Source organism: Phodopus roborovskii, unplaced genomic scaffold, assembly GCF_943737965.1.
Source record: "Phodopus roborovskii unplaced genomic scaffold, PHOROB, whole genome shotgun sequence".
Taxonomy (NCBI): domain Eukaryota; kingdom Metazoa; phylum Chordata; class Mammalia; order Rodentia; family Cricetidae; genus Phodopus; species Phodopus roborovskii.
Window position 1 is genome coordinate 45,556,560 of NW_026126517.1, and position 24,611 is coordinate 45,581,170.

At 37.6% G+C, this 24,611-nt stretch overlaps 1 protein-coding gene across 3 annotated transcripts in view; it reads left to right on the forward strand.

Moving 5' to 3' along the window:
- Ice2 (interactor of little elongation complex ELL subunit 2) overlaps positions 1-24,405 on the forward strand; it is a 36,678-nt gene extending 12,273 nt beyond the window's left edge. For all 3 annotated transcript variants that reach the window (XM_051197868.1, XM_051197869.1, XM_051197870.1), the window contains 11 exons: positions 1,900-2,037; positions 2,559-2,675; positions 2,895-3,054; positions 3,914-4,095; positions 6,340-7,306; positions 7,873-8,048; positions 11,944-12,073; positions 16,715-16,799; positions 17,959-18,009; positions 19,404-19,662; positions 23,363-24,405. In XM_051197868.1, coding sequence (XP_051053825.1) covers positions 1,900-2,037; positions 2,559-2,675; positions 2,895-3,054; positions 3,914-4,095; positions 6,340-7,306; positions 7,873-8,048; positions 11,944-12,073; positions 16,715-16,799; positions 17,959-18,009; positions 19,404-19,662; positions 23,363-23,491 — 2,394 coding nt within the window. In that variant the 3' untranslated portion in view covers positions 23,492-24,405. The remainder of the gene's footprint in view (positions 1-1,899; positions 2,038-2,558; positions 2,676-2,894; positions 3,055-3,913; positions 4,096-6,339; positions 7,307-7,872; positions 8,049-11,943; positions 12,074-16,714; positions 16,800-17,958; positions 18,010-19,403; positions 19,663-23,362) is intronic.
- The last annotated feature ends 206 nt before the right edge of the window (positions 24,406-24,611 follow it).

Consider the following 24,611-nt stretch of genomic DNA (forward strand, 5'->3'; position numbering starts at 1 on the left):
AAATAAGAGTAGTATCTCTAAAGTGTATGAAGATGAAGCTTAGGGAACTGCCATCTTTAGTAGTTTTTGTTACAGAGGCCAGTGTACTACTAAGTGTGTGAAATAGTAGAAATCATGACAGCTTGGTTCCTGCCAAGGAAATGATTTGTTTGGACAGAGCTGGGTGGGTAACACTGAGCTACAGGGCTTTAATGTGCTACTTGAAATTATTCACTGTTTAGAACTTAGGAATTCCTTGTTCTGAAAGTTTCCATTAGTCTTTTCATTCTTTGCTTCGTAGCAGGGACCAGGAACTGAAAGTTGACCCACAGGTGAAGATGCACTGTCATACTTAAGATAACTTAATGCACTGTGGTGTCATGTAAATGCTCCAGGGGGTTTTCTTTCTTTTTTTTTTTCTTGAACGAGAGTTGAGCTGAGTAAATGCAGTTGCAAGCACTGTAACATCCTGTGCAGTTTCACTAAGATTTGCTGGTAACTAACTAGGATGGACTTTGCCACTTGGTGCTTACATATTAGTTCCTTTTGTTTGTTGAATTCTTACAATGCCCATGCCTGAACAGAAACATGAGAGCTGTGTGCTTGCTAGAACTACAGACAGGGAGGAAAGAAGCTATACCTATAAGGGTATAGCTCACTGAGAATTTTAAAGCAGCTTCTTTGTTCCAGCCCACACCTGCAGTGGTTATGAGTGACATCCTAATTAGCATTAAGGTGTGCAGATGGAAGAAGAAAGTATTAAACATAGCAGGGTTGTGTGTACTAGGAAAAGAAACAGGATATGGAACTACAAGATGTGGCTTGGCCACTAAATGCACTTGCACCAAGCCTGACTACCTGATTTCCATCATAGAGACCAACCCACAAGGTAGAAGGAAAGAGCTGACTCCTCCGATTTTTCTGCCCTGTGCCTCTCTCTGCCCTCCTTCACACACACACACACGCACACACACACACAGAATAAAGATGTACTTGCACTAGTTATGTTTGTAACTTGAAGCATTTTATAACTATGTAGAAGGAGGGGTATATAGATAGAAAGAGCTTCTGTGATCTAAAATGCATCAAAGCTGGTTGTGATGGTACGTGCCTTTAATCCCAACAAGCAGGTAGCTCTCTGAGTTCCAGGCCAGCCTGATCTACCTAATCTAATGAGTTCCTGTCCAGCCAGAACTACACAGTGAGAGCCTGCCTGAAAAATAAAATATATTCTAAAAGGTTTAGGTATCATTCACTAACAAAATATGACAAAATATCTTAGAAGCTAGCACATGTGTGTGCTTTTAAAATTGTCAAAACTTCTCCAGTGATGGCTCTGTTCCTCTGAGTTACTGACATGTTATCACAAATATATGCTTTCCTTGGGTAAAGCTATGGATTTCCTTCCCAACTACATTTCCTGGTAAGCCATTAATATTTTTGAAATTGGAGAAGACATAAATACTTAGCAGGTTGTCATGTAGCCCAGGCTGGGCTTGAACTGTTGGCCCTCCTGTGTCTATTTTCTAAGTACTGGGATTATAGACGTGCATGTGCTGCCAGCCCCAGCTTCAGTTGTTGCTTTTACTGTAATTGTGCCAGAAATTTTCATGTGGCTTCATTTCTTTTGTCAGTTTCCTAAGATAGAGGAAATACCTAAGTCTTCTCTATTTAATTTTAATAAGATCACTAATTTTAGTATTATTAAATATCACTATTTTAGGAAATTAGGTTAAAATTTGTTATGAAAGCTAAGAGAGTAAATCAAAAAGGAAATACATAGAATGGGTTATTGGAAGAGAGGATGAATGAAGTGGATCTAGCTTTGCAATTAATAAATTTATTGTCATATGCAACCAAAGCACATTTGTTAGGGAAGTATAATACAAATGAGTAGTTCTTATTTTCTTTTTTTCACAGCAAACTCTAAGAGCTTGCATTGAACAAGTGAAAAAGTACCCAGAATTTTATACTCTCCATGAAGTCACCAGCCTAATGGGATTCTTTCCGTTCAAAATAGAGATGGGACTGAAGTTAGAAAAGACTCTTCTTGTTTTGGTGAGGTTTATTCTGTGAAGGACTACTGGGAGCTTTGGCTAGAAACATCATTTATGTCTCATGTAGACACCTGTTTAAACTTTTGGGATACATGATGCAAGTGCAATACCTTATGTTTTTAAAATACTGCTACTAATTTTGTTTCTTTACTTTGTTTTTCTTTACCTAATACTTTCCTTAATACTTCTCAAAACAGGAACTCCATTAAAAAATTATTCACTAATATTTGAACAATAAGTATATGGAAAGCGTATTTTAGCACCATTCTTCTGTGTTGTGATTTATGCTTCATTAAAAAAAAGTGAAACTCCAGAAGTGGCAGGAGGATTTCAGGAGATACCTCTGGACCTTTTAGGATCAATAGCAATAACAAAATCATTGTTCATGGTTGTCAAGAAAAACCATGACTGTCTTGACTTAAGTTGGTCCTAAGATTGACATTTGAAGTCAGTTAAGTTTCCTTTATTGTAAGAAAAATACATTAAGGCTTTCACAATAACATTCATTTTCCACTTATTTAGGGCAGTGCAAAGTTTGTGAAAACAGCATTTCCCTCAATGCCTGTGAAGTTGCAGCTTTCAAAAGATGATATGTCTTCCGTTGAGACTCCACAGCAGAAAGCTGAAGCTATGCACTATGTAAGTCACAAGTGGCTTTTATAAAAACTTAAAATAATCCTAATAATTGTACTACACAAAAGATGTGTGGCCTGGTTGTTGTAACATCCTTTCCGTGATGTTCTCTCCTCCTCATTACTTTGTGGTGAAAATGTTGTGAGTGACCTAGATAATAAGGTGTGCATTATTCTGTTTATTTATGAAGCATAAGTCATAATACAAGATACAATTGTTTTTCAGGATATTAGTAAAGACCCGAATGCAGAGAAGCTTGTTTCAAGATACCATCCGCAGATAGCTCTGACTAGCCAAGCATTATTCACCTTGCTCAATAACCATGGACCAAGCTATAAGGAGCAATGGGAAATCCCAGTGTGTGTGCAGATGATAGCTGTGGAAGGTTTGTGATTTGGTATGCCAGATAATGTACTCCAGAAGGGCTGGAATTACCTCATTTCAGCTGTACAGACATAGATGGCTGTGTGCCATACACAGATCTTCATCTTTGTTTAAGGAAAATGAGAATCTGATATTTAAACTCAGTAGAACTTTTCTTTCTCTAAAGTTATGGTAGAACTGACTGCTGAGACCTATGGTACCAGCAGTTATGTTAAGGAATAAGACATAGAGAAGAAATTTTTACTCAGGGTGGCCAGAAATATATGGAAGATGTGCAACTTCTGTTTGTCATTGGGATGAAGAAATGTATCACTTTATTAGACAGTTTGCAGGAGACAAATTCTCAGGACTTTGTTGTCTGTTATTGGGAACCAGAATTAAAGTATATTGACAGAGGCTATCCTCTGCATATTAATTCCTGTATTATTTGATTCATATTTGACCATTTTATCCTCTAGAATAATATTAAACGTAAGGATATAAATGAAAGACTGAATCTTCATTTATAAAGACAAAACAGAACTACAAATTAAGAGTTACATGTGATCTCTTGTAAAAAAAACTAAATTGCAAGTTCCTGAAAGAACAAAGAACTAAAGATACTAACAGTACAGCTTTAAAGCCCAGAAACCTTTAATCATTGTTAGAACACATTTCTCCTGCTAGCTGGGTCCTCTTGTCCTTTAGTACTAAGGGACTTAAAGACATGTAGTACAAGAGGGGCAGATGCAGGAGGCATGGCACCACTGCCCTATCCTGTCTTGTTCAGTGATCCTTCTGCCATACATCCTCTTTTCTTTTTTTTTTTTAAATAAAACTACCAGATACTAATCACCACTTGCTTCTATTTCTGTTTTAAGGTTCCAAACCAGTTAAAGTAATTTATATTAATTCACCACTTCCCCGAAAGCAAATGACAATGAGAGAAAGAAATCAGATCTTCCATGAAGTTCCATTAAAACATGTTATATCAAAAAACACATCTGTTCCAGTTTCTGCAGTCTTTATGGACAAACCTGAAGAGTACACCTCTGAGATGGATGTATGTAATGCTTTTTCTCCCTTGCTTAGGATCTTCTTGTTTATCCTTTTGGAGCATAAACTTATATTTGAAGTCTCTAAACTTTGTAGTTAAAATAGTCTTTAGTCTACATTTTGGAAACATTACATGATCTGTGATTAATACTCCAGTTTTTATGTATCATTTAAAAATTTTTTAAAGATTTATATTTAGTCATATGTAGGTTTGTGTGCTTGCTTGTTGATATGTAAATGTGAGTTCAGGTGCACTCAGAGGCCAAAGGCATCAGATCCCCTAGAGCTCGAGTTACAGACTATCATGAGCCACCTGATGTGGGTACTAGGAATTGATCATGGACCCTCTGGTAGAACAGCAAGGGCTCTTAACCACTGAGTCATCTCTCTAACCCCCTTTCTTAAAATAAAGTTTAAAATTCAGGACAGTGATCTGAGTATACATTTTCTGAAACATAATATATATAAACAGTTGTCAAATATATGAAAGAATGTTCACCATCACTAATTGTAATGGAAATGCCAATTAAAACCATAAGGAACCAAAAAGGTGGCTCAATCTGTAAAGGGCTTGCTACAGAAACATGAGGATCAGATCCCTAGCACCCACATAAGAAGCATGCCTCTAGGCCCATGGAGAGAACAGGTGGATCTTTAGAGCTTTTTGGCCAGCCAGCCTAGCTGAACAGTGAACTTTAGGTTCAGTGAGAGTCTCCATCTCAAAAATAAGGTGGTTAGTGACCGAGGAAGAAGACATTTAGCCTCAACCTTTTGAGTGCCAAGCACCCACACATATATACACAAACCCACAATGAAGTATTATCTTCTCTTATTAAGAGTGGAAATAACAAAAAGGGTAAATAACAAGTGCTAGCCATGTTGACTCATATTGCTAACCCTAATACTTGGGAAGCTGAGGCAGTACTTGTGAGACCTGTGTCAGAATTTACAAGTAACAGGTTAAAAAGACAAATATTGAAGAGGGTGTGGAGCACTTAATCAGAATGCAGATTAGCTCAACCACTACAGAAAACAGTGGGGACGTTCCTTAAAAATAAGACTGCCATGTGTTCCTGCAACTGCCCAATAAACATATATTTCAAAGAAAACACCAAGCTAAAAGCACTTAGACCCTTGTGCCTCTATATTGATTACAGTACTATGCACAGTAGCCCAGATATGAAATCAGTTTCAGTGTTCATTAGTGAGCAACTAAATCAAGAAAATGAGGTATATAAATACATTGGGATACTAGTAAACCTTTAAAGAGAGGAAAATACTGTCATTAGCAACAGACCTGATGATCAGAATGTTAAATGAAATAAGTCAGTCACAGGAAGTCCCTGTGATTTCACTTTATAATATGACATTTAAAAATTATGCTCATAGAAGTGGAGAGCAGAGCAGTAGTCACAGAAGCCAAGAAGGGCCGTAAGGAAGGCTAGAAAGAGATTAGTTAACAGGTACAGAGTCCCATTGAGACAGAAGTGAGGGTTGGTGTGGTTCTGGAACACAAGAAGACAAGATAATGATAGTTAATAGTACTATGTAATTCAAAATTGAGCAGAGAATAAATGGGTGTGACATTAACTTACTCGTGGTTTGAATTTCTAACATATAAACCATTAGAGTGACAAGCATGGTGTAAATATTAGTTATAATGATATGTGCTTAAAGATAATTTTCTGTAATTATTAAAGTGAAACATTTTATTCGTAGAAAACAATCCATTCTACAAATATTTTACTGTGTAGATTCGGTTCTGTGTGCTGAGGATGGGTAAATAAGATTGCAGCCTGGCTTCTCTCAGCACTTACATTGTAGTAGATGTCACATACTGAGTACGCAGCAGCACAAGTAGCAGGTACTGATAAATAATTATGAAGAAAAACAGAATACATTAAGATTAAGAAAGAGAGAAATGGACAGGAAAGGGGCCATTTTAAATTCAGGACCAAAAAGGCCTGAGGATAGTAAATATGGTCAGAGACCTTTAGCTGTACTTCTGTCCCCTCTTATAACACTAAAATTGCCATCAACAACCATGTCTGGCTTTTACTTGGGTGCTGGAGATCCAGACTCAGATTGTGTGCTTGAACAGAAATCCTTTTACTCACTGAGCCATCTCCCCTAGCCCACTTTTCTACTTTTAAAAAAATATGACCTATGATTTTAGGAATAAAGGCCTAAGAGTTGGGTAACTATGCCCTGATCTTTCCCCTTATAATTTCCCAATATATTTTCTTCCAAGATATCCACTGAAGCTAATGAGTGCCGAAAAATTGAGACTCTGGAAAATTTAGATATGGATTTTGATGATGATGTCACTGAACTTGAAACCTTTGGAGTAACCACCACTAGTCCATCTAAGTCACCGAGTTCAGAAAGTGACTCCTCTGTATCCATCTTGACAGATGTTCACACAGCCCCCAAAGTAGCACCTGCACCTGTGGTACCAGCTACTCCTGAGGTACCAGCTACACCAAACATTATAGATGATTCTAGAAGCTTATGCCAGATTCTGATGAAACAATTACAGAAGGAGAAGCAGCTTTTCTCTGGTGTGGAAAGTGGTCCTGAAGAGTGCAAAAATAAAGATGATCAGAGACTTGAATCATGTGGTGAAGAGATTCCCAGTGCCATTGCAAAATCTTTAACACAAGACAATGAAGTCCTCAAAACATCTGATGGAATCTCTGAGGAAGGCAATGTAGGTATGCTTTGTACCAATGATGAAAGCCTGAGTGCTCAGGGGAATTCAGACAATGCCAACAAAACAGCTACTGCATCAGAAACAGCTGAAACTGAGAAAGGGATTTCTTGTGGTAGTGATACAGATGAGGACTGTTTAATCATTGATACAGAAAGTAAAAGTAATACTGATGGAAAGACAGCTGATGTGTCTAGACCTTCAAGTCCAAATTCTTCAGCACAGGCTTCTGTGGAAAACCAGACCACCACTACTACTGTTTCTGAAGAGTCTTGTGTTTTAAAGAAACCTATTAAAAGAGTCTATAAAAAATTTGATCCAGTTGGAGAAATTCTAAAAATGCAGGATGAGCTTTTAAAGCCAGTTTCCAGGAAAGTGCCTGAGTTGCCCTTAATTAATTCAGAAGAATCTAAACATCCATCTGCTTCTGAGCAATCCTCTGCTACTACGGATGCCCCTAACTGGCCAAAATCTAGTTGGCCTTCTGCGTTTCAGAAGCCTAAAGGACGTAAGTGAATATCAAGAACTTGCCAGTTTATCTATTCCTTTTCCTTAGCTTTTCTCCCTTCTTGCATAGTGTTATAACCCATTTTGTAATTTTTACCTAGTCACTGACATTTCAGTCTGTTCTGTTTCCACTGTGTCCTCTTTGTATATTTACCCAATTTGTATATGTGCTATAACCTGTTTACCTTGTAAGTACATGGAAAGGCTACTGTGCTGATGGAGGGAATCATAAACATTAACCTATCCATACCTTCTATACCCTCTGTAGTAGAGTACAGAATGAGTATGACAATGCTCCTCAGTCTGCCTGGCTTGAGACTATCAGGACCTTTTAAGTTCTTCTTGATGCTTATCACCCTGATGCATGCTTTGCCTAGTGTTCATGGAGGTATTCATGAAAAGTAAAAGAATTTTTAAAATCTGGTTGTAGCTCTCTGCTGCAATGCTTTAAGTAAATATGATCCAAGGTGGGCAATTGACAGTCACAAAGAGAGTTATTGAGTTTTTGTGTCCCAGATTACAGTGCATAAATGAGTATCCTATTTGTAAATGGTAATGTTTTTAAAGGATTGCCATATGAACTTCAAGACTATGTTGAAGATACATCAGAGTATATAGCTCCTCAAGAAGGAAATTTTGTCTACAAGTTGTTCAGCCTACAAGACCTGCTGTTACTTGTGCGGTGCAGTGTTCAGAGGATAGAGACAAGACCACGCTCTAAAAAACGGAAGAAGATCAGAAGAGTAAGTTATCTGAGAAGTTGTGATGTGGCAGTGTGAGTGATAATCTCAAATACTGAACACAGCATTCTAATAAAATTTTACTTTAACTTGTTGATCACTCCTATAGTTTCTCTGGGTTAAGTTCTTTTTAGTAAGATGTTGAAATCAGATTTAATAAGATACACATACCATCATCATAAATGCTGGTGACCACTTTAACTAGTTTATGTGAACCCTAGGAAAGACATTATGCATTGATTTGACCAGACTAGCATTTATAACCTGTGTATGGGTGACTTTGCATTTCCTTGTCACCTATGAGCACTTTCTTTACCCTGAGACATTGCTCAATATCTTTTAGAACAGAAGTTTTAAAAGAGTCCCAGAGTTTCAGGGCTGTTAGGGTGCCGATCTCTGCTGTTTTTCCCCTGTGGCTCCTCTTGGGGCATGATATAAAGTCTCCTCAGCAAAAGAAGCAAATGATTGTTACAGTTTCCCACTGTCCCCTTTGTGACCGAGGTGTTCTTTTAGGACACTTAGCACTCTTTCATGTGATTCTAGATACTGGTAAATAAAGAGAAGCTTTTAGTTTTAGTTGATTGCTAAGAGGTACTGACTTGTCTTTTATTGTTTCTTTTTTTTTAATTTTTAAAATTTATTTATTTTATTTCATGTGCATTGGAACTGGAGCTGTGAGCTGCCATGTGGGTGCTGGGAATCAAACTCGGGTCCTCTGGAAGAGCAGTCAATGCTCTTAACCACTGAGCCATCTCTCTAGCCCCCTTTTATTGTTTCTTAAAGGGAATCTTTTTGAAACTATTATTTATTGAGAGAGAAGTGTGTGTGTGTGTGGTATGCACGCACATGCATATGTGCATGGAGGTCAGAGGACACCTTTTGGAAATTGGTTCTCTCCTTCTACCATGTGGGTTCCTAGGATAGAGCTCAAGTCATGGGGCTTGGTGGGAGTTACCTGAGCCATGGAACCATTTCACCAGGTCAAGAGAACTTCAATTTTTTTTTTTTTTTTGTCATTGTTGTTTTAAGATTTATTTGTTTAAAATGTACACTGTTCTGCCTGCAGGCCAAAAAAAGGACATCAGATCTCATTATAGGTGGTTGTGATCCACCATGTGATTGCTGGGAATTGAACTCAGGACCTCTGGAAGAGCAGCTAGTGCTCTTAATATCTGAGCCATCTCTCTAGCCCCCAAGAAAACTTCTTAAATTGTGTTCTTTTCTTTTATTATTTTATGTGCATGAGTGTTTTCCATGTATGTATGTATGTATGTATGTATGTATGTATGTATGTATGTGCACCACGTGTGTGCCTGGTGACCACAGATGCCGAAAGAGAGTATTAGGTCCCTTGGAACTAGAGATATAAACATTTATTTGTGAGCTACCATATAGCTTCTGGGAATCAAACCCACCTGGATCCTCTGAAGAGCAGCCAGTCCTCTTAACTATTGAACCATCCATCTTTCAAGCCCTGTTTTTGTTGTTGTTTTGTTTTTAAGTTTTATTTCCTTACTTATTTGTGCTCTCATTTTTTGTAGTCAGCTTCGTTTCTTTCGCATTCCACCCTGTGAACCCATGCTACTTTGTCTTTTCCTTTTCATTTATATACTCAAAAATTGTTGATGTCAATATCTGCTAAGTAAAAATAGCCCAGGAAAGTTATGGATACCAGTTTAATTCTAGATCAAGAAAACTTGGTAAGAATCATTGTCATTCACTCAGAAAGTGAAATTTATAAATGCCAAGCTATAACTATCTAGAAGAAAATTATTCATCAAGATGTCAAAACAATTGAGCCCTAAAGAATATCTAAATAGAGAAGTCTTGTATCTCTGACTGTCAATAGTAAAACTTGAAAGTTTTTCAAGGAGTGCTTGTCCCTTGCATCTGTTGTTCATTATATGTGGTAGTTTAGTACACATAGTATAATTCGTTTTCTGTAATGTATGCCCCTGGAATTATGCCCCATTTTTCTTTTTCTCAGATGTTAACACCACAGAAACTCAGTAAATAGGTTAGAAAACTTGAGGGGTTGTGAGGCTAGGGGTCTTTGTAAGGAATTATTTTAGAGGAAAGTTAATATCCACACTAGTTTGAAAAACACTGTCGTTCCAGAATGTGTCCTTGCAATATTTCCTCCCTAAGAGCCAGCTTGTTCAGACAAGGTTTTTACGTTTGCAAGGCTAACTCCTGGTGTTCAAGAATATCACTTCTGATTTTTCCTTGATTCTTCAGTTTTATGTTGTTGTTGTTATAAGTCTTACTTCTTCAACAAAACTCTGCTTAATAATAATCTGAGTAGTTGGGAGGCTGAGGCAGAAGTTGAGGCCAGCTGCTCTACATAGTAAGTTCCAGGACAGCCTGGGCTACAGGGTAAGCATGGTTTCAAAAAGGCGATCCCCCTTTGAAAAAAAATAAAAAATACTTAAAATCCTACAAAACTGCTTGTTAGAGGAGAACTTAAAACAGCAGCCAGTTTGAGAGAACAGGAGTGAGGAGGTTGATGTGGACCAAAGTAAAACTTACCAGTTCTGTGCAGAACCATTTTCCCAGTTAGCCAAATATCCCAAGTGCTGCATTCTAAAATGTTTAATAGTTTTACATCTAGTTACCCAAATTTTATGTTGGCATTATAGGTGTTTTTTAAAAGCTGCTTAAAGGTGTAATATGTTAAGAATAGAAGTCACTTAATGGTACTGAAGAGAAGACTCTGGCCATGAACTATTTCGGAAAGCACATAAGGGTTTATGCAAAAAAGAAACAAGAATAGTTTTCACTCGGGCAGCACAGACTACAGCTGCCCTTTAAGGAGAATGAGAAACTTATATGTCACAAATCTTCCTTCCCATGGCTTCCTGGAGATGGCAGTAGAATACATACAGAAATAGTCAGATGTAATACTTAGTTTTATATCAAAGAAAAGCACACTCCCCCAAAAAACACAAAACTATCTGTATCTTGAAGTATACTTTCCATGTATAAATTAATGCTGTAATCCACTTAGGATATAGAAAGATGTTCATCTTCCCTTTACATCACCTGTTCTTTTCCATTTCTATAATAATCAACTATGCCACTGAACATATTTCTTAGCTCTCTGACATGAGGCTTAAGGTTTTTGTTTGGGTATTGATTTATTGTGTATGTAAATGGTATGTGAGCACTTTTGTGCCATGACATGGTTGCTACAGTATTCCACAAGTACGTACTTGCTTGCACATCCACCTTTAGAATAGTAATGGGGATAGTCATCTTGCTCCTTCTGCTTGATATCCTGACCAGTAAGCTCTGAATGGATAATTTGTCACATGCTTAGGGCTTGGAAGATTGTGTTGTAAAGATAGTAACATCCACAGTTGTTCTGGCAGGCATTCATGCTCATTTTTAGGAAGAAAACCAGCTCCTTAAGGTATTTGATGTCTAAAATGGGGAGGGTCCTTTTTCTTTTCTTTTGAGACGTGTTAGTCACTGCCTTCTAGCATTTAGCTCTGCAAGTGCTGGAATCCCAGGGAGTCTGCTTGTGAATCACATTATCTGACAGAGAGGAAACATGATGTAGTATGTGGGGAGTTTGTCTTGTCTGTGTTGGAGATGAGTGTGGTGGTGAGGAATCCCTTATCCATCCTCTTCTTCCTGAATCTACCCCCAGAGGCAAATGTATCCATATCTTCCTGTCTAAAACCTACATTTTACAAAATAAATAAAATTAAATTTCCTGCAAGTACTTGAAAACTGTTGGCTATATAGGCAAACATAATTTCTATGAGTAGTAAATTTTGTTTTTGTTTGGGTTTTGATTTGTTATATTATGTATGGTCTGTGGGCACTTGTTTACCTTGGAGTATATATGGAGATTAGATCTGGAGCTTTGACAAAACGTAATTTTGCATTACAGCAATTTCCAGTTTACGTGCTACCAAAAGTAGAGTATCAAGGTTGTTATGGAGTTGAAGCTCTGACTGAAAGCGAGCTCTGTCGCTTCTGGACTGAAAGTTTATTGCATTCCAACTGCTCGTTTTATGTTGGTGAGTCTATAGGAGTCCTCTTCCCCTTGGTAATTCCCTTTAAGTATTTGCCTTTAAATTCAGCTGTACATGCTTCCATTTTGTTCTCTTTCTGTTTTCCATTCTCTGATTATGCTGACTCTGTAGTAAAACAGTGACAGGGAGTATTGGTGAGCTATTAAATTGATTTACATATATTTTGTAATTTTCTTACAATTTTAATGGCGTTGTCTTAGAAATCTCATCTTGGAATGTCTTTATTTTGGTTTTGAAGTTTTGAGCATAAGGGAATTAGCAGGGTTTTGAATGTTGTTGCCAGGGTCTTGAATAGTTAATATACTTCACATGACAGATTTCTTGCTCTTATTGTTCATGTTGTTCTTTGACTTTGGAATGCTACATGCTGAACATTTCTGTCATCCCTTGTCTTAGACTCTGCACTAATACAGATCAATACAATATTGATTTTCCTATCTACTCCCATCTCCCTTAGTTTTTTCCTTTTTTTTTTTTTTTTTTTTTTTTTTGGATTTCTAAATGTGTTGTCTTTACTTTGTTTGTTACTTCCTACATTACTATTCTTTCTTAGGCCATCCCTTTTTCCTGCTAGACAGTAAGCATTTTAAAGTCAGCCTGGTAGAGATCTGTAGAGATCTGTATGTTCTAGTACAAGCATAGTGAGTGCTCTGTATTTCTCTTGCCTGATCTAGAAACAGTGGATATTTATTTGAAAATTTGCCCCCATTCTGATTAATCAATATTTGGAAGGTGATATATATATATATATATATATATATATATATATATATATATATATATATACACACACACACACACACACATCATCTTGGTGGCCTCAAATTCACAATCCTGCCTCAGCCTCCCAAGTGTTGGATTAGTCCTGTGCTACCTGCCACACCTGCCTAATGTTTTAGGGCTCTCCTCCATTGTCAGACACAGCTAGACATTTGTTTTAATAGCTTCCATCAGTAATCAGGATTCTAATGTTCCTCCAAAGCCTTCACACCACAGCCTTCATGTAAAGCATTTAGAAGCAGTTGCCAGCCACATCCACTTGAGGAAAGGATTTTTTTTTTAATTATCAGTAAACTTTTTATAATACTGACAGATGATGTAGACTCATTTTCTAATGTACTACTTCCCCTAAGAACTTTTTACAGGTCCTAAATAGTTACTGTGTTGGGTCTAATTAGTCTAAAGACATGCTCATTGATACACATGCCTTTCATTTTCTTGAGACAGAATAATGCATATGGTTTCTGTGATACTATTGAAAGACATCATGAGTTGTTGTGGACCTTGGGTTTTATTTTAATATAGATATGTGTGGTACACTCCGTTCTTGTTGTCATGGTGCTGGGGACAAACCCCAGGACCTGTGAATGGTAGGTGAGCACTGTGCCTCTGAGCTGCACCCATAATCCAGGAACAGACATTCAAATGCTGTGTTAAAGTATCCATCAGGCAGGGCATGGTGGTGCATGCCTTTAATCCCAGTGTGCGAGAGAAAGAGGCAGGCTGGTCACACACACCCACACATACAGAGTATCCATCAGTATTAGGAGCTTAAAAGTGTTATAGTACTTTTAAGAAGACTGCTCAATGAAATCACTAGAAGAGTTTGTTAAATTGAGGATTGCTAGCACTTTTCCTAGAGTATCTGAGTAATTCAGAATGGGACCTGGATTTTTATGTTTCTAGCACAATCTTAGATAATAATATGGCTTGCCTAGGACACCCTGAGAACCACCATAGCTCATAGTCTTTGATTGCAATAAACATGCTTGATTTTTTTTGTTTGCTTGCTTGCTTTGTTATGTATAAATATGCTCACCTCGTGTAGATTATAATGTCTCTTTCTCTTGCCTACTAAAAACCTTAAGAGTTACTCCCCACCCCACCCCACCCCCCTACGGGGTTTCTCTGTAGTTTTGAAGGCTGTTCTGGAACGAGCTCTTGTAGTCCAGGCTGGTATCGAACTCACAGAGATCCACTTGCCTCTGTCTCCTGAGTACTGGGATTAAAGGCAGGTGCCACCACCTCCCAGCTTAAGAGTTACTCCTTTAAGAAAACCTATAATCTCATCACTACTTCTCTATCTACTGTCCAGTGTTAGATTTATCAAATCCATAGAGTTGACATTCAGTCAGTCCTCACTTTACGTAGTTCTTACAAGCATGACCTCTGTTGTAGCAGTATATTAAGAGTAGAAATTACATATAAACTTCACAGCCAGTTCCTCAGTCCACATACATGAGCAGTGACTGCCTGTGTCCCTTCTTTCAGTCTGCATTGATCGGCCACTGTACCAGTTCATGTACACAAATCAAATGTATGGTGTGGTGCCTTCTTGTCTTCCATGGTCAGTCATTTGAGATTTTATGAGGATAGATAATGAAAATAAGGAATTGGCCAGCTAAGATTAAGATAAAGGGAGAAAAGAACATAAACAGAAAACCCACAAAATATAATATTGCTAGAAGTGAAATTGTAATCAAACTTGCTTGGAGCTGTAGAAGAAATGGCTGCCTGGGAATGTTAACACTGGCACTGCCCAAGAGACTCTCCTGTCACTGCCAGAGAAACTTGGTGATGACTAACCTATTGACATCAAAGATGAAGTAACACCAGCATAAGGTTTAATTGAAAGGAGTGCTTGGATAGACTATGGAATTGAGCCTAACTTAGATAAGAGTATGACAGTTGCCGCAGTGGGGAAAGGTGCTTCTATTGGAACCTGTCTGAGAATGCAGTGAGCACTGCTCAAACTACTCTTGGTAAGACTTTTTGGAAAATGTAGAAGCATGCTGTTTTTGCTGTTTTGAATTGCAGTATACTGAATGCAATTTTTTTTTTGTATTTTCTCTAAATACTTAAATTGATGGAGAGTTTTTTGGTAAAAATAGTGAAATAACTGTAAAATTTCCCATCTATCATTAAAATACATGATTTCAGCCTGTATAATTGTTTTTACAAACTTATACTGAATGTAAAGCTAAACTACATATGTATGGATTATGTATAAATGATGCATGATCATAAAGGCTTAATTTCTGCTATCTAAAGCAGTGCCTCCCAACTGTACCTCATCTTAAAGTATGATCTAAAAAGAGATTGCTTATGACTGAAGGACAATGACAAGAGATTTCACATCTCAGATCTGGCTCAAGTGCCCCAAGGGCTGAGGAGACAAATTTCTCAGGCACTGAAAGAACTCACTTCAGCCCTCAGGTTAGATAGCTCCAGTGTTGGGAGTTGCCTCCTTGAGGAAATAAGCCTTCGGAGAATTTAGAACAGGACTCTGTAGTTAGTTCTTTGACAAACTGGCTGGGTACTATACTACATGCTTTTATTGTTGAATATTTTTTAAAAAGTAAATGCTATTAATAGTCTCAAAGGTTTATGTATTAAACATCAAAAATACATTATTACATTTAATATCCTCTTTTTATAGCTATTAAACCATTAAAATGACTTCATTATTAGAAATGTCACATATAATGAACACTAGAAATGGAGAGGTGAAACTAAGTTGGCATAAGAAATAACAAGTGGCTGTGGGAACAGATGGATATGATGTCTTAGAGGGAAGACATCTGGTAAAAATGTTTCTAATTAACTTTTTTTGAGCATAAAGCAAATGATATTAAAGTAGGCTAGATATGGAAATGAGATGCAATTCTTGTAGTTCTGATGACTAATATATGCCCCCTAAGTAATTTATTTCAACAATAAAATATTAGGAGTTAAAAATATAAATAAATCTAAAACATTTTCAGCATTGGTGGGTGTTACTCTTGCACTGTAGTGTTTTTAACCTTCATATAGTAGTAGTAGCACGGTCTTCCTGTTGACCCACCCATTTGCCTCAGGGAATCTCCTCTGTCACTTGGTACATCGCAGCACCTCAGTGCATGTCTCAGCTTATTTTGTTTTAAAATGTACACATTACTTTCTCCAACAGAAATGTCATTTTAAGAATATAATGTTTGGGATTTTAAGAATTATAGATTTATATCAGGGATGCAAGAAAATAAGACTTTGAATAGATTGCTTTTTCTCACAGAAACATTTATGACTGCTTTAATTAAAATAATCTATATTTTTATAATTAAGTTTTATAATAATGTGTCTTTGAGACTTACTTAGCATGCCCCGTCCACAGATTGGATTTTTAACTGCTTATTTACATGGTGAGTATATGCTTCCCTTTTACAACATCATGAAGATGCAGCTCTAGCAGGAACCAGAAGCACCAAATGTTTGAGTAGTGTTTGCTCTTAAATTAAGGTTTATAGGCAGTAATCCTATTTGGGGAGTGTGAGTATGTGTAACTTTTCTATATTCAGCAAGTATTTTAAAATAAATACATAACATAATTACCATAATTTATATTTTATATAATTGTAAATTCAGGTTTACTTGAAGCTAGTGAGGTGTGTGTGTGTGTGTGTGTGTGTGTGTGTGTGTGTGTGTGTGTGTGTGTGTATATATATATATATATATCCTTTTAAATATAAAGTCCTCAATAGTTGTTAAAAATGTATGAAATTATCTTTTTACATAGAGACTGGTTAACTTTTTGGTTTCTTTTATGACTACAGTGACTTGGACTTCTTTAAGTTCAGTATTTTCTTTTAGGGCATATTGATGCATTTACTTCAAAGCTTTTCTTGCTAGAAGAAATCACCTCAGAAGAATTAAAAGAAAAACTTGCAGCACTCAAGTAAGGAAGTGCTTTGTGGTGGGCACTAAAAAGGCTTCACTCCTGTAATGTGATCTCTGATTTTCCTTTACCTCTAAGTAGTGATGATGTTGATTACTTTCAAGATTTTGATGACTCACTCCAACCCAATTTCATTATTTGTCTCCATCTGCAGAGAAATGTAATGCTAATAACATGTTTTCCCACTTCAGACAAAGGAGGCTACAGCCAGAGAATGTGTTGTATTAAAGTGCAGGAGAGGAATCATTCTAGCCCTTTGTACAGAAGGGAAGGATGAGACAGCCACATACTTTCAGCCATTGGGATTATATGACTGATTGGACAGCCAGGTTTCTGAAAATTTGCCCATCCTACCAAATGTTAGACATCAGAACTAAACAAATGGTCCTCAGAACTCTGAGGACCTCATTGTGAGGGGAAGTAGTTTATACAAATTATCTCATCACACAACTTGGCATGAAGGCTTGTGGTAGCATCATGACTATTTCATATACAGAGAAGTTGGGTCTGAGTGTGCTCACCCCAGCACAAATTGAGCCAGGAGCACAACCTTAGTAGTTCATGTGCTAAAGTCATCTCTGTTATCTGCAAAGCTCCACTTACTTGACACAGCTCTGTGAGGGAGCAGTCAAACTTGAACTCTGCTTACACTAGTCTCCACTCTGTGAGAACTGCTTTATATGTGTGCATAGAAAAGCCATGGATTACTAACTAACCCTTTGCTTCACTTCTCACAATGAAAATATTTTTTTAAAAGAGAAATAATAATGGAAATAAGTTTATATGTAATGAAGCACCAATGAAACACCTAGAATAATACTGCTTTCCCTTTGGCTAGTCTGTCCCCACTCTGTGCTTCTCTGTCCTTCATTGCACATGCATACAGTCAATTTTCTTGGCAACTGAGTTCGTCTGTTCTATAGTTTTGTATTATTTGGATATTTTTTAATTATATGAGTGTAACTACTCTAACACAGAGCCAAATACTTCATGAAATGAAAAGAAGGAATTTAAGCATAGTCTGCTTGCTGGTCCTTGTTCTGTATTATTGGTCTGCTGCTGCTTTTTGGCTGTGAGTAAACCACACATGTTATTGGAGAGGCTTTGCTTTCTAGGTTTGTTTTCATTTAATTTCACATCAGTTTTTTCTGTTTAATAGGATTTCAAGTTTATTTAACATACTCCAACACATTCTAAAGAAATTATGTAGGTAAGTACTTTGGGTATTTTGCATAGGTACTGTTTTTTCTTTGCTGAAAATTATTAGAAGCTTTGTCAATATGTTGTTAGAGATGAAAAATCTAGAAGTATACAAGTGTTTTATCAGAGTTAAAGTTTTAAAAATATGAGTGAAAGATAACATGATAGTGTGTGGCTGTAATGAAATTGCAAGTGTATTTGTTTTGCCCATATTCCTCTCGTCTCTGTCCCTCTCTTACACACACACACACACACACACACACACACACACACACGAGAGAGAGAGAGAGAGAGAGAGAGAGAGAGAGAGCCTTATTGTAATAGTCCAGTATGACCCCAAACTGTCAATCTTCTAAGATATGAGTTTCATTAATTAGAAACTCAATATTTGAAGTGTTACTTATTCTTTCTACCAAATAGTCACTGGCCTCCTTATATGAAAGTGATCGAGAGAGGGAAAAGACTCCCTAGAAGTTAACAATTCTCTGGACAACCTTTGTCAACACCAGTTATTTTCAGTTGTAAAAGTTAGTGAAAATGTAGCTTGTTATGTTTGTAGGCAGATCTATGTAGCTACAGATGATCAACGTCATTTTAATAATGTGGAAAAGAACTGTTCTTTTTGCCGATTTGGCCCAGGGGCTATGTATTCCCAAGAAAATAGTCCACTGCCCATGTGCCTTCTATGTTTTTATTCTTTATTGTGATACACTGAATCCCAGTCCCTTGCAGCTTTCCAGTAAGAAAAAAAAAAAAGAGTAGTAGACTGGCCATCATTAATTGTCATTGAGGCTCTGACCTGTGTGCAAACCATAAAGCTATGTCTGATTGAACTGATTGAAGCCCTACTATGATCAGATTGCTTAACATCTCTCATGTTAGTTTATGTCCAATTTGGAGTGAAGCTTGAAACCTTGTGTGAAGGATTTAATATGAAGGTGGGTAGTGGAGCAAAACAGCAGTTAACTCTTAAACACATAAGCCTGCTGCTATTTCCACATCTTTCCCTCACCTGTCCTGGGTATGTCACATTCTCTTTCGTGTCTCTATTTTCTTACCTATTAGAAACTAGGTACAATGTTGAATGAATGAAATGTATGGTTGGAGTATACTGTAGAGAGTTAGATGGATTGTTTTTTCATTAAATGACATTTACAAATTGATAAAACAGTAAAAAGGAAATGGTAAGGTATTTCTTGAATTTTGGAATAAAAACTCTAAGATTGGTTGTCAGAAGGGTATAAAGTAGTTTTAAAGGCTTCTGGAATCTTTACTTTTACTGGTCCTGAAATGCTTTCAGAAGTGACATGCTCTTTCTGTGGTAGATCAGCTTTGCTCTTGGGGTTAGGAGAACATGGGGAGATGCACTACAAGCCTGGGAGTTTATTTTCATGTTGGATGCAGCTTGCAGGATGGGTCCTACTTGCTGTCTCATGCAGCAGAAGATTCTTCACTCCTGATCTACAAAACATCAGATGGAAAAGTTACTAGGACAGCATATAATTTGCATAAAGCGCATTGTGACCTGCCTGGCGTACCTTCCAGTCTCTCTGTTCCTTGGGTTCCATTAGATCCCAGTTACCTGTTACCATATCACATCCATCATGGGCGAATACCTTGTACTTTTCCGCCTAAATCACTGCGCCCTGCAGCACAACCAAAGGTAAGGTCTTTTTTTTTTTTACAATTAATATCCTATTTGGTTGTTAATTACTAATCTGTTTCTCTGACTCCCTTCAATGGATATCGTCATTTGCCCTGGTAACCATCCAACATCCAAAACCTGTGTTCATATTGTAAGTAGGACTTACTCTTCGTACGTTTTATAAATCAGCTAATGAAATCTCTGCTGACTTGCTCTATGTGTGCATGCATGATGCTTCCACATAGCTCAGTGCGTGGGTTTCTGCCCAAAGCAAACTTGTATTTCCTGAGTTCCTATTTATGTATATCCTTTTCCATTTAAACAATTGAGGCAATTTACAAAAAAGTCATATAATAAAATGATGATATAATTAAAACTTATTAGTCATATGGTAAAATATTTAAAGGCGAGTATTAGTAATTAGTGAATGAAGTATCTTATTAAAAATACAGTAAAATATTAAGAGCTAAGTTGTATTATGCTAAGTATTTTATAATTTAGGGTTTATTGAATTACTATTAATGTTACACTCATTATAAAATCCTTCTAGGAATGTCAGTAGAGTAGCTTTTCTTTTCTTTTTTTGTTTTTGAAGACAGGTTTCTCTGTGTTGTCCTGGCTGTCATGGAACTTACTTTGTAGTCCAGGCTGGCCTTGAATTCCTAGAGATCCATCTGCCTCTGCCTCTCAAGTGCTGGGATTAAAAGTGTGCACTATTGTACCTGCTGAGTAGCATTTTTTGTTGTTGTTTTTTTTTTTTTTTTTTAACCTGGAATTTGAAGCCACAGCTGCAGGTGTTCTCTATGATATCTCTCTACCATGCCACCCAGTCTTTCTGGCACTTACAAGTTTCAGTTTGAGCTTAGTTTGGGGAAGAATTTTGCTATCTGCAAATGAACCTAAATGTCCAGTAAGCAAAAACACAGTATATTTTCCTCCCTGTTGCCCACCTTTGACTAAAATTACTGAGTTTTTAAATCTCTGTACGGTTCCTTGGAAGCTCCAATAGATGCATGTGTGTGTCCTGTAAACACTCTTTTTCTCTCTTCCTTTCTCTGTTATGCCCAAGTAGTCTGTAAATATCCCCATACCCTTTTAAGAAAATAGCTTTTCCTATAAATCCCAAGGATTTTAATTGTTGGTGTTGTTTTTTTTGTTTACATTGGCTATGATTGCACATGCTGTTCAATTCTCCACACAATTTGTGAAAATTGTTCTATTTATTTGTCAACATTTTGGTGCTGGAGATTGAAGGCAGACCGTATGCATGCTAAGCAGGCATTTCACCCTGAAATACCTTCCCCATTCCTAGTAAACTTTGACAAGAAAATATAAATGTGGAAAACTAGTTGAGAAAATGAAAAAAAAAAAAAAAATGGAGAAAGTTAACACTGTATCTATCTTCAGTTTTGGTGACTATTTTTAGTTTCTAAATACTCTATAAAGTAGTGATTTTTATGATCTAAGATATTTCTTAAGTAACTTAAAAATAATTGAAAATGTTTTTGAAAGTCTGTATTCTAAAAGGACAGTTTTCTTTTAATTTAGAAACACTAATTATAGTCTGTCAACTATAACATATAATTCTGTATGGGGATGTCTCATTCCTTTTTGGTGAAAATGAATGGTTTAATACCTTGGCACTGAACAACTTTAAGTTGATGAAAACATATTTACACAGGGTGCTTTAAAAGAAGTGCGTGATACTGTTATACTTTATCGGCATAGACTGACTCCAAACTATGCCTTAGAAATACTTGGAAGATTTAACTCTTTCAGGAGAGTGGTCTAAATGTGCTGCAGTGTAACAGAAAATTTATTTGGACATAATGAAATTCTGTGTACTCAGGATTTGAACACATAAATATACATTCTAACAATTCAGCCATGGCTATCACTGGACACTGTCCAGTGCAGGGACACATGCTCTTCAGTTTATCTGGGACCAGACTGTTCCATAGCCCAGCACTGGGGATATAGACATTTAGATAACCAGTGTTGCCTTGTGTGTTTTCAAAGTCAGCAGAATCCCTCCTGCCACACGTAGTCTGTCATAGATGCATGTGTGTGTCACTTGGACATTGTTCTTTTTTCCTTTCTCTGTATGCCCAGCTAGTCGGTAAACATCCCAAAGCCCTTTTAAGAAATAGCTTTTCCTAAAAATGCTGAGAACTTTTTAGTTGTTGATTTTTTTTTCAATTATTGTTCACATTGGATAGAATAGTAATGCCACGCAATTCTCCACCCTGATGTTACCTCCCTGCTGCCTTCCTAGCTGGGCCATGGAAACAGGATTTTAATAATTCTAACCAAGCTCAGCACTTGTGGGGTTCTAGTCTTAGCAGATATGCAGAGAGATCAGAGCTTTCTGAAAACTGGGAAGTCAGAGCCTGTGTGCAACTCTGTCTGCGTCTCTGACTGTATCTCTTGTGGCGTAGCCTCACTTTGGTGTGATCTTCCATCCCTAGTTCTCTTGAACCAAGTGCTCATCCCTGGACAGGGCTTGCAGCCTTCAGCCCTGACACACACTCCAGTAGGTCCACTTGTACCTCTACAATGCCCTTCTCCACCATAGCTTCCATAATAGACATCTACTGGACACTCACAGTTTGCCTCTCTCAAAAGCCCTATAAATGAGTGTCTTCAGGAAAAAAACTGACTGAGTGGGGAGTGACAGGCATCTGAGAACCAGTGCTTATTGGTCATATAAGACATGAGCATCACAGACCAACAGCACACTGGCTGATTAAAGCTCTGGTTTTCCCCCATTCTAGTCATGTAATTTAAAAGCAAACCCTACAAGCTCTAGAAGGAGAAAGTAGAGACACTAGATTCTGGTACATTCTTAGTGAGACACAGTTAGTTCTAGCACTTCACTTGTTGGGCTAGACTGTGAGAGAGTGAGTTTGAATCACCAGCGCCCTTACCCTCTTATCTGCAGAACTGACTGCATGAGATGAACAGAAACACTGCCTTTGTGAGTTAGCTAGGGAAACCTAAGACCGATACAGGCAGCTTTGTGGAAATGGTCACGGGCTGTACAACTTTGGTCCTGTGAGACATCTCCAAGTGGCATTTACAACTTTTTTCTTTATCTAGGACTCTAATTAGTAGGCCTTTCCTCTCTCTGAGATTGTAGGAGCTGGCTGCTAGTTGGAGCAGGCCTGAGGGGAGCTGGCATTCCTCTCAACTATGTCCATCTCCTCTTCCTTCCCCTGGCTCTGTTGGTATCCTGTTCTCCTTCCACTCTCAATTTTCTTTCTTCTCTGGTTTCTCCCCTTCTGTCCTTGCACATTTTTTATTTCCTCCTTTTTAGACTCTTATATTCTTTGTCTCTTCCACCATCTTATCTCCTTGCCTTGCCATCGTACTCTGTCCTCGCGTCTCTCCTTTCTTCCTTGCCCTCCCACAGAACTGCACACTTTCTCAAAAGGTTTGCTCTTCCCTCACTTCCTAATTTCACCTTTCAGCATCGTGCAAATGTAACAGCGTTTACAGTGGAGCCCTACTCTAGCTTCTTTCCCCATTGCTGACAGAAGTTTAATGCTTTTAAAACTGGGTCAGATTAAAACTTCTTAAATAGCGACGTGGCTGGGACTTAAAAACTTACAAAAGGTCATTCCCAAATTGAGAGTCTCTGTGTAAATGGTGCAGGGTTGCTTGTGTGCAGGCATGTTGTGAATGTATTAAGTTGTTCTGCTTTTGCTCTATCTCTTAGGTTGGTGGGACAAGAATGCCTGCCCATAGCCACAGGAATCCAGTTTCCATAGAAACCAAAAGCAGTTGCCTGCCTGTTCAGCAAGTTGAAAATGAAGGAGTGGCTGGGAATAAAAGGAAAATAACATAAGGACTGAACCATGGAAAATGAAGTTTCAGAAAAACCAGTTGTAACAGTGTTTAATGTTGAACTTTGAGGGGAAATGTGCCTAAAAAGTCAGCTAGCAAGAAGAGTGTTCCCCTTTTGCTATCCTGGAGTTTTTACAAAGTGCCTTGGAAACCTACTGACTGCAGGAAGGGCAGTGACAGCAGAAGTTAGTGTCCTTCCTCATCTCTGGTGCATGGAGACTCTAAAATGCTCCATTTGCGTGGCAGTGAACTGAATAAGAAAAATATTTTTATAGTATGCTTTTCTAACGATCATAGGTAGGAAAACCACTTGCTGTCTTAGGAACTATCATGTATTAATAATTTGACTATATGACAGTCTAATGAGACTATCCTAAAGGGTTAAACATTGCCACTGTAAGAAATAGCTGTGTGTTGTTTATGGCCCATTTTTGTCAGTATTAACACTATTATGGTTGTGTTTGAAAACCCTTTGAAATTCTGTTGTGGACACTAGAAGAGAAAACCAGGATAATAATCCCTATCTCTGAAAAGTGGCAAATTAATATTTTTTTGCTAGGCAACCACACATGTGTTTTACAAAAACACTAGCATTCTATGGTGTGACAGCTTTGGTGAAAGTGCCTCTAAAACTTGACACAACTTCCATCTGAGTGTGGTGAAACACTGCCAAAAGCAAGGACAATGTGAGTCAGCCATTCCAGGAAAACAACTTGATCATTCTATCAGGCATGGTTTTGGTGCCATTAAGCTCATTTGTGCTGATTCATTCAGAAAACAGCATCAGCAGTGGGTGTGGCCAGTTTGGATTTGAGGGGACAGAACTGTTCACTTTTTGTTACCTGTTTTTTAATAAACACTAAAAGAATCAGAAATGTGTTTGCCATCTCAGAAATACAAGATTGGTAATCCAAAGGCAATTTTCATGTTTTTTTTGGGGAGTGTGGTTTTTGAGCTTGCCTGCGTGTATGTATGTGTCCGTGTCCGTGTGTCCGTGTCCGTGTGTCCGTGTGTGTGTGTGTGTGTGTGTGTGTGTTTTCATGGAAATTATACCAAAAAATCAGGGTCTAGAGAAAAGGCTTATTGCAGAGGACCCAGGTTTGATTCCCAATCGAATGGCT